This window comes from Heteronotia binoei, chromosome 1, assembly GCF_032191835.1.
Source record: "Heteronotia binoei isolate CCM8104 ecotype False Entrance Well chromosome 1, APGP_CSIRO_Hbin_v1, whole genome shotgun sequence".
Lineage (NCBI taxonomy): Eukaryota > Metazoa > Chordata > Lepidosauria > Squamata > Gekkonidae > Heteronotia > Heteronotia binoei.
Genome location: NC_083223.1, coordinates 111,973,899 through 111,984,780, shown reverse-complemented (window position 1 = coordinate 111,984,780; position 10,882 = coordinate 111,973,899). Strand labels below are relative to the sequence as shown.

At 41.2% G+C, this 10,882-nt stretch overlaps 1 protein-coding gene across 3 annotated transcripts in view; it reads right to left on the bottom strand.

Moving 5' to 3' along the window:
* Nucleotides 1-436: 436 nt before the first annotated feature.
* NKAIN2 (sodium/potassium transporting ATPase interacting 2) overlaps nt 437-10,882 on the bottom strand; it is a 952,006-nt gene continuing 941,560 nt past the window's right edge. For 2 of the 3 annotated variants that reach the window (XM_060238906.1, XM_060238922.1), the window contains 2 exons: nt 7,514-7,595; nt 437-1,206 (listed from right to left, as the gene is read on the bottom strand). In XM_060238906.1, the coding sequence (XP_060094889.1) occupies nt 1,197-1,206; nt 7,514-7,595 (92 nt within the window). In that variant the 3' untranslated portion in view covers nt 437-1,196. Of the gene's footprint in view, nt 1,207-7,509; nt 7,596-10,882 lie in introns of those variants that run through there. The other variant, XM_060238914.1, reaches the window with a different exon arrangement.

Below are 10,882 nucleotides of genomic sequence, written 5' to 3'. Positions count from 1 at the left end.
AATGCAGAACAAAATAGATGTTCCTAGGAATTGAGATTATTTCATAAACACATTGACCTACTAGTAAAGTTCCCAAAGGCATCTTGTTGCCGACTACATAATAGCACAGGTTAGGGGGGTTTTTTAGCCACAATAATACAGGAAGTTAAGATACACATTCTAACACGCAATAGATCCCCCAAATACCACAAAAAGTCTTCAAAAATATCACCAATGCAACTACTCCCACCCCAACTTTTTTTTAAAAAAACCCAAAACCAAGGAAGGTCTTATATTATCCAGAGGTTTTTTTTCCTTAAAAAAAGCTCACTTGTGTAGGATTTTTAACTGGAATTTGTTATAAAAGAGTAAACATAGTTAATACATTTTTAGTTGGCCTCTGTTGATAGAAATATGCAGATATCTCTGTCATTAGTAAAAGACATAGAGTCACTTATAAAAGCACTTAGAGTGCAGTAAATAAAAACAGTGGGGTTAAGGAGCACTGTTTTTGTTGTTTATTTCCAGAAATTGGTAAAAGTTCCTTTTTCTGCATTTTACAACTCTCCCAAGAGCCCAGTGTTGACATTCCGGCCACTCTGGCAGCTTCATAGTAAAGCACTTACTCTCTGATGATTTTCTTACACAGCCGACTCTGGCAGAAGCAGAGTCGGTTACCTGACACAGCCTTAGATATCTTTTAGAATTAATGAACAGCATGTTGAGCCTAAAGGAAGTTGCTTCAGAAAGCCCACACTGAATTTCTCTGATGTGCAACTTAGGTTGGGTTAAGGCAAGTATATACTATTCCAGCCTTTAGGGCAATCAACTTGCTGCCTATTGACTTCTTGTTTCAAGGTCATCGCAGTATCTTTAGTGTTTTATTAAGAAGATGCGGCTCCAGACAGAGTACAAAAGAACCTCAGAAAGAACCAAATGGAGGAGACAGAAGGAAAAGGGGGGAAAGTAGATTGCAGCCAGAAGATGGCATCACTGCTTCTCTGTTTGAACCTTCTGTATGAGAATTTGAGATTCCAGAATGAGAAAGGAAGAATCTTGTGCACTCTTCTCTGGGCTTGTTAGAAAGAGATGTCTCCGTCTCCAAGTATGCCTGGTCCTGTATATACTGAAACAGAAAAAATTGGGAACCCATAGGAGGCCAGACTGGAATAAGTCCCTGGACAGGTCCTTCCACTCAACCACATGCTTTACTTGTGTCACTTTGACCTGAAAAAGAGAAGTTAAAAAGGCAATAATGCTTTGTCAGAAAAGAAACTGAATTGCACTTATTCACTTAAAATTTCTCCCCCACACAACATGCTTAAGGGGGCATGTGTTCAGATGAATTTTTGTGCATGTTCATCTTCAGAGTGCAGTCCTTCAACTGCTCCTGAAATGACACCAATTTTGCCAATGACAGGTTAAGCAGACCGTGAGGAGTAGGGGGAAAAGTGCCAGTCCTAATCTGGATCCTTCTTTCTCCCATTTATGCTTCTGCCTAACACATGTTTAGCACTGTTAGGGACTGACCACCCTCAGCATTGATACATGGGAAGGAAAAGAAGAAAGCGAGTGTCCTTTTTCACTCCTAAAATTGCCTGCTCATCAGTGGAAGCTCTTGGGTTCTAGCTCATCTTCTAGGCTCTAGAGTTGCTTCTGCTCTTGTGGCTCATGGGGCTGAGTCTTAATGAAACAGCATTCACTCTACTGTTGCCATTCTGAGCTCATGCAAACATAATAAATAAGGCAGCAAGTTGCTTGGATATCATGACTGCTAGAGAGCACTGTTATAACCAGGGCTTTTTTGGTAGAAAAAGCCCAACAGGAACTTATTTGCACATTGGGCCACACCCCAACACCTAGCTAGCTGGAACTGCATTCCTGCTAAAAAAAAAAAAAAGCCCTGGAGATAACAGTAGATCATATGTAAAATATAAAAATCAAGACAAACAATAGATGGCCAAATACTTGACAAGAAATATGGGGGGCTTACCCTAACAAGTAAATACTAATGACTTCTAATCGGGTCAGAGGATAATAACTTCCATAAGGCAAATTTTATCAGCTCCCTGGCACTAGAGATGGCAGGGCATCCAAGAATTATATAATCCTTCTTTAATGGTGAGCTCTTCTGGAGCAGTTCTTCTAATGCATTAGGCATCAGATATTATCAGTTTTGTCTCTTATTTTTTCAACAACGATGTTTATTGTGAAGAATATAAGAGACTGGCATTGTCTTTACTTCCTTATTTCAATGTCCCTATCCTTCATAAGTTTCCCTATGGCAGAAAAACACACAGTACAGAGGCTTACTCTTCAATTCTAATATTGTTATTGATATTCACTTTTAATAATTCAATGTCATGAGATTATTGCTAGGGTTCACAGTTACTGTTTCTACTAGCAACTCCATTAAAAAAAACATAGCCAAGTACATCAGGTGCAACAGGATGAAAGTGGGCAACAATATTACTACTCATCAAACCACTTCTTATGCAGAAGTAAATAGTTTATCATGCATTGGCACGTAACAGTTTTGTTTGAAGTTGGGAAGTAAATTCCCCCCCAATTTCCCTTTTTATTTGAAGGGAGGAATAAAGCCCCCAGTTCTTAAGCTTTAGAATTCCATAAATCTCAGTTAAAACATGAATATTAGCTCAGGCAACAGCCATTGGTTTTCCCATGTCAATGTTCAGAGCTCCAAGAGTGGGGAGACACTGAGATCTTACTCTTCCTCCATATGTAACTGTCACACTCTAGTGGAGGAAAAGGGAACAGATTGGGAAGGGCAGATTTTTTCTCTCTTGGCATTATGTCTGTCTGACCATCATCAGTGGTAGCCACAGCAACTACAGCCTCCATCAGAAAGGTTTGGACGGTGACAGAGAAGTGACTGGGGAGAGGCTTATGCCAGAAGTGACTGGGGAGAGGCTTATGCATTTTAAAAGTGGTATTGGAGATCTCTTTGCAATGTAAATTTGTCAGGCTGTTTTTTAATTCAGCGTCAGGAAATCTGTATTTGGCTATAATTGAAATAGTCATATAATTGAAATGGGATGGTGAACTGAATTCTTTCTCTGAGGAGAGAAGTGGTGATACAAAAAAAAAAAAAAAAAAAGAACAGCCAGTTGGTGCTATGTATGTAGGTCTCTTGCCTGTGCTGATCCTCAGTGGTTCTTCCAGCAGGTTAAGAGAATTTGTGTGGTCTTCATCAGGAGGAGTAGGGAATCAAACTCAGTTGTCTCAGATAAGAGTCCACAAACTTAACCACTACACCAAACTGGCTTTCAAAAAGGAAAGCACAATACCTTTGGCAACATGGTACCCTTTCTGGCATTTCCAGTTTTGCACTAAAATGCCAATTTCTTCTGTAAACATCCCTCCCTATAATACTACTGTGGAATGAAGACACATTACAAACTGGCATGTTAAAAAGAAATTCACACCCTAAATAACACTTTAAAGTAATCTGAAGTTTTGGTATTAATTTTTTATCTCTCTTTTAAATAACTTCATAGGACAGTTATGGAGAAATTACAAATGAGTGCAAGAAAAAAGACTAGGTGGTGCCTTCCTGGACCTGTACTACTTCAGATAACAGGTGGGAGGATTATCTAAATAAAAAAAAAGAGTTGTAGCCCTCTCTGACAGGATAGTTTTCAGACATACAATCTTCCTCTTTTGTCCTCTCCCCCTCCCCCCAATTCTTAATATGCTCCTAGGGTAAAGTCCCAGGAGGGTTATGCTGTTTGCTTCTTCCCAGTTCTAGTACCAAAGAATTTTGATATGGCAATGGCCCTTTTGGTGCATATTAGTTTCACTTTTGCATGTGCTGAAATCTAACGGCGAGAAAGAGACCAGGAACCAACAAGAAGGAAAGTAACCCAGCATCCTTAATGTTTCTCCTGTGTTTTCTTGTGTTAAGCTACAATTTTCAAAATTTATACTGACTCCTTTTGCCCTAAAGCTTCAACTTTCTTCCCAGCCGGTTTTAGTAAGCTCTGTAAATGCAATCAGCCATTCTTGAAGCAGAGGACATAAAGAGAATGGGATATCTCAGCTAGAAGGTTCCATATGTTGATGGCAAGGTATAGTTTATGAAGGAAGAAATGGGATTAGAATTGCTCTAAGTACCTAGGAGCTATAAACAGTGACTGGAAGAAATAACATTTTGCAAGTGTACAACACTTTGACAAAAGTGAGAAGAAAGCTTTGGGCAAATACAGGTGAGAAAATGTTTTGGAGCATGTTTCACAACTCTGATACTTGAGCATCAACACAAGATCTGTATTTTATACACTATTCTAATTTGTGGAAGTACATTAGGGACAGTTCAAACAATATGGCCCTCAGATGGAAGCTCCTGGGGGTGGGGGGAAAGCATCTTGCATACAAAGCTATGGCTCAGTGATAGAGCACTTGGTTGCATGCCAAAAAGTCTCACATTCATCTCCTGTCAGGAGATGTTAAGAATGATGTTTCTTCTTCCAAAACTCTTTAGAGCTGCTGCTAGTCAGAACAGACAATACTGAACAATGGGCTGACTTAGTAGGAGGCATGGGAATGTTTGTTTAGTTGTGTCAGGAAATTGAGGTCCCAAGACGTAAGTCTTGGCAGGATGCGCATTGTACTGTTTTAACCCTGGTCTGTAAGTCTTTTGTTGGGTTAGTCTTTACCTCTGTGTTAGTGAAATCATTGTGTGAAGTGTAACCACCTGGTGAAGTGGCAACACCCGGTGCTGTCAAACCCCACTGACAGTACTTCATCTAGCCAGCCAGAATGACAGCTCAGATCGGAATGATCTAGATCTTAGGGGCTAAATTGCATGCCAACTGCTATTGGCTAGTGCCTAATTGCTTGACAGCTAGCCAAAGATAAATAACCTAGGAGTGAGCATAGTAAAGATAGCAATAAGAACATCAGAAGAAGAAGGATATGTTAGACTCTTCAGGGAGGAGATGACTTCTTATGCAATAAGTACTTCCAGGAGAACGTTGGAGAGAGGCAGTTGTTTCAGTTTTACTCCAAGGACAAGGAGCCAAGTTTCTTCTTTTGAAGGTCTGTACAGTTTGCCTCAGGAGCTCTCCTTTCTCCGCCACCAAGCTGTGCAGCTGTAAGAATACTCCTCACGGGAGCAGTCCTTTGAGCAAACAGGTATTGTATCTATAGCCAAGACTAACTTAGACAGGGTTATTGTTTTGTGTGTTATCTGTATTTTGTTTGTACATCCATTCTTGTTCTTTTAACCCTAAATTGCTTTTGTAAATAAATTCTGTTTTTTTATACTTTAATTGGAATCTCTCTATGTTGGTCCAAAAACACTTGCAGGAATTTTAGCTACCAGATATAAACAGTATCACCAAACAAAATAATCTAGTTATTCATTTTGATTAGTGCAGCCTGGTTTTCTTATCTTTTGTGCGTTAGACAGAGGGTAAAATAGGCAACCCTACAGGACTGGAAAGGTCCTATGTCTTAATATCAGTAGCTGCTTGGGCTTGGACATGCCAGTAACTACCATAATATTTTCATATATTGCCAACAGCTGCTTGATATTTTCACAGGATGGCCAGTTGCGTGGAATTTCATGCTAAAAAGAGTGGTCAAATATGGTGGTTAGAGCACCAAACTAGAATCTGGGAGATCTACATCCCCACAATGACATGGAACTTAACGGGCTAGTCAGTCTCCCTCAGCCTAACCTATTTCCCTGTGAGGATAAAACAGGGAAAGGAAGATGAATGGATGTCACCCTGGATTCCTTGAAGGAGAGGTGGTATAAAAATATACATGCTAGCTACATAGGTAACAGTGCATATTTCTGACAGCCACTGGACACAGCATGCGTTTGAGCCAACTGCCTGGTAAAATGCTTGGCATGTATTATGTAAATGACACAGTCATTTAAATCATTTTGTTCAGTATTCTAAATAAAATATCAATGTTTCCTCATTTCTTACTAAACAACTTTTAAAACGCATACTTCTTTCTAAATTTTCCTTCACTAAAAAGGCTGTTGTGATAAAGGAAGCTCCCATACATTCCTGCCAGAATGTCCCAGTCATCTCAGGCCTTGCTTCATGCAGTCAGTGCCCACTGAAGACACAGCTGGCTCCCCAGTTATAGAATCCCTGTCCACTCTGTTTGGGGCTGTTGTTGAAGATTTTCCAGTGACAAAGACTTTAAAAAAATATATCTGAGCAAGCTTTTAATTGATTGTCTTTCTTCTGTTGGTGTTTTTGTGTTGTTATAGTTAATTCTGTTTTACATTGGAGGCTTTTATGATTATTATAAATTTAGGCAAGTTTATGATTAGTTTTATCCAAATAGTTTTGTTTAAATAGTTTGTCTTTCAATATGATGTAAACTGTCTCAGGTATATTTTGTGTAGAAACAGAATGCATTTAAATGGATGATTTAAAAAAACAGACAGCAAAGTTCAGATTCCTGCCGTCTTTGATAAAGATCATATTTTGCTTGGTGCTGGGATACTCATCACTGATGAAGCTTTCATATTACATTTTTCTATTAATTTTTTTGTGTTTGTAGGAAATGATAGTGTTATGTCAACAGTTTTTTTCCCAAGATAGCCCCCTTCCCACCCCATTAAAACAAGTAATTATGCCAATTCTATCAAATATAAAATCCATTTACAGTATGTATGCCCAAGTTATTCATCTTGTAATGACTTAATAGACATCTTTGATGCTTATTTTAAAAGAAGAGGGGGAAAAAGGGCAGAGTCTTGGCATCTGAACAGATGAGTCTTCACATAATTGTGTTTAGTCAAAGTACTGTCTTCTTTTAATACACAATCCACTCATTAGAAGCCAAACTGAGCGCTTCTGCCAATCATGTACAGATTTTACAGAGTCCTTAATTTTTTCCCCAAACTCATTCTACTAGATGTCTTTTGGCTTGTGAATTCCAAGGAACAAGAATACTACATGGTAAAATCAATTTGTCTAGCCCTTTCTAACCAATTTTCTTTCAGAATTTCATCATGAATGAGTGGAATGAACTCTCACTTTCAGACTATTCCCCTCCATCCAAAATTCTAGACCCCAGCAGGTACTATTGTACACTGAAGCTTCACCGTGCAATTCAGTAGAAGCAGCAGTGGAAGCATACTGATCATCTGCTGCAACCACCAAACTCTAGAGCCCTGGTGTGCAGCGAGGCAGAGCTCCATCAGAGCCTGCACAACCAAAGATCCAAAAATCTCCAAAGAACTTTCAACATTAGCGAACGTAAGATCACAACTGTTATATTTTTTAAAAAACCTGGGTCATAATAATGGAAGCTGATTTTATCATAAATTCAAGTTTTGACTAGTCTGATAAATCTGTGATGATACTACATATCAGGGCCATTAAGTCAAACATCATAGATGACAGCTTTTTTCTTCTTTTTTTTAAGGAAAATTAGCAAATTAATGTGCCTTGAATTTAAAATATCCATAAACCCTATTTCTTACCATATTTCCTCTTAACAGCTGGCATAGCACAAAATATCTTGAGAATTAAGTACTCACATGTACATGGGCTGTAGTTGTAAATGAGATGTCTTCTGAGGGCCTTGATAGCCGTAAGAGTCAAATCCTCCTATGAAATCAACTGAAAGAGGAAAAAATTGCTTTCATAGCTGAAGTCATTCCCAGAAGAGACAAGCTTTACCATTAGAAACAAAACCAAAAGCTTCTACAGATGCTACACTGAGTAGACATACTGAATAGTGTATTAAAATGTATGCAACTGACAGTGCAGTCCTATGGAGGGTCACACCTTTCTAAGAATACTGAAGTCAAAATTTAAACTCAGTGTAGCCCTTATCTTTTAGATGCTGCACTTGGGTTGCATTCCCTGTTTCCATAAGCTATGTTCACAAATTACCATGAATCCATGTACTATTTGCATACTGTGTATACTTGATTATTCTTTATATGTGTTCTGCGTAATTCTCATGTTACATTAAATGCAGGTACAGTTCAACATGTGATTTAAACCCCACATTTATTCTGGTACTGGTCTCCAATTTCATTTGTAAGGTGAGCACATATTGACTTTCTTATAAGCAGATGTAAACATGTACATGCAAGAATATATGTGTGTTAACTGTAACGTATGAACAGGGCTAATCCTAAACAGAATTGTACCTTTCTAAATCTATTTAAGTCAATTAGCTTAGAGGAGTGAAACTCTGTTTAGATTACGTTATGACAGCAGGGAATGCAAACCAAGTGCAGCATTTCAAGATGAGGCACAGGCTGGGTTTCATCTTCATAGAGATAACCATTTACTGTACCTACAACCAGAAAGGAGAATTACACACTGCTCTTGTTAATGGGTATAAACAATACATTTGATGTAGGTTTACCATACTGCAAAGCTATTCCTTTGCAACCTGCATATTACAACTGGTTACAGATTATTTTGTCATGTTTGCAGTCAGACTATGGTTCTGACCAAAGGACATCTGAAAGACTGACACAAGCATTGCAAGGAACCTAAAAGTTCAAATCAGTATTAGAGAAGACATGGCTCGTTGTATTTTATAAAGAATGCATTGTTCCTTGGTCATGTGCATCTTTGGGGAATGCGAACTAAGCTCCTTTCAAGACTATTTACATTAGTGGTCACTTTAACATTCTGTGGCAATGAACGGCTCTTCTGGATCACACCAGTGGTCCATCTAATCCAGCATCCTGTTTCACACAGTGGCTAACCAGATGCCCTGGAGGGCCAACAAATTGGGCACACAGGCAAATGCCTACCTATGATGCTGCCTTCTAGCATTGGTATCCAGTGGTTTCCTACGTCTGCATATGGAAGTTCCCTTGAGTCACTATGGCTAGTAACATTCAATAAACCTGTTCTGCATTAGTCATTTTGGGTAGCCAGGCCCAGCCCAGCCTAGCAACCTGAAGGAAACTGTTGTGACGTCATGATGTCATTTCCAAGAAAAGCTTGGAAGTTACATTGTGCCTCTCTAAGCATCACCGGAAATGTTATAACATTACAGATTTTTTGGCAATTCCTAGAGAGGACTGATGTTACTTCTAGTGAAAACCTGGAAGTGGCATCAGCTTTCTCTGGGCACTTTGAAAAACTCTGAGAGCCAGTTTGGTGAAGAGGTTAAGTGTGTGGACTCTAATATCGGAGAACTGGGTTTGAATCTCCATTCTTCCACATGCAGATGCTGGGTGAACTTGGGTCAGCCATAGTTCTCCGATGGTTCCAGGAGTGGGAGGGTTCATCACTATAGGGATTAGGCTCCTTCTCCTCCTCTGGAACAGAGTCAGTTCTTCAGATGATCCACTGGGGGGGGGGAGTGGCCTATCCCCTGGGACCTTCCCCCAGTCTTACTGGCCTTGTTGCTGGAATAGAACATGTTCAGCAGCGACGGGATGCAATGATCCACAAAGAAAAAAAAAGTGCAACCGAGTTCCCTTACTGGGCTGTGGGGAAGTGGCCAGCGGAACGAAGAGAGCCTCCCGCTGGCGTCGGGGACGGCCCTGACAAGGGCGTGGTGAGGAGGTCTCTGTGGAGTGTCCTTTAACAGCAGGGCCTCCTCCTTCCCCTTTGCTCTGTCGCACCTTGGCAAGAGTGGGAAGTGGTGGAGACCTTGAGTGGTCCCACACAGCGCTGCGGGAGCGACGTCTGCAGACCGGGGCCCTGAGTGTTGGCTCGAGGAGACCGGGTAAGCCCGAGGGCAGTGGGTGCATGCTCTAGGGGACCCCCCTTTTTGCCAGATACAGACCAGCCCCCCCTTCCCTCCTTTTCCCCTTAGCTGGGGAGTCAGGGCTAGAGCCAGAAGGGTCCTTCTTTCCTGGGATGGGCTGAAGTGACCAAGAGGTCTGGCTGGCATGGCAGCCACCAGAGTAGGCTGCAGCCTCCCTCACACGGGGTTCCTTTCTCTTGGAAATTCCTGAAAGGATGGGCAGAGGAGATGGAAAGAGGCGCAGATAGATAGGCAGCCATTTTGTGCCTGCAGTTCCTACAACTAGCTCCCTCTCTTTCACTTTCACTTCCTCAGCCTCCCAGCATCGAGATGGCTGAAGGGCATGGGTGTTCTTTGACGGCAAGGGGTTCCCCTAGTGACTTTGAATTGGCTAACTACTCAGGGACCTCAACAACGCAAGTCTCCTCTGAGGATAATGAGCCTGACCTGTCTGGAGAGGATGCCAAAAGCAAATTGCTGCAATGGCTTAGAAGGGAATTATTAAAGGACAGGAGTTTTCCCCAAGATCTTTCTTCTGCTGTCTCAGGGTGCAAGAAGAGAAAGAGAGAAAGTGCCCCCTCTCACCCAAAGCTGAGCAAGTTGGATTTAGGGGTGGATTCACCTGCAGCTAGTTCATTAGAGGACGATATTTCCTGTTCCTTCAGTCAATCATCCGATAAGAAGGGAGGAGAGCTATCTGAGGAAGAAGCACCCACTGTTCGCTCCAAAGCTTTTACCCAAGGTACTTAGAGAACTGGATTTCGAGGCAACCACTAAAGAAAAGGAGGAGTTGGATCCAGACCTTGCATCAGGCTCTGGGAAAATGATGCCCAAGCTAGGGGTCTCCCAAACAGAGGTGCCGCTCCCTTCTCCTTTTTTCAGTATCATTAAGGCAGAGTGGGAGAACCCTGCCAAACCAAAGATAAACCCACAAATATTCTCTAAACTGTATGGGTTGATCCCGGAGGCAACTAAGCGCCTGAAGCTACCTACGGTGGATGATCCAGTGAACAGCTTGCTCTCCAGTTTGGTACTACCAATGGACGCCGATGACCTCCCCAAGGATGAATGTGACAGACGGATGGAACAAGCCCTCCGTAAGGATTTTGAAGCCTCAGCCTGGTCAGTTCAGGCCTCTACATCTGCATCCCTATTTGCAAGGGCAATGCACCTCTGGGCTTCC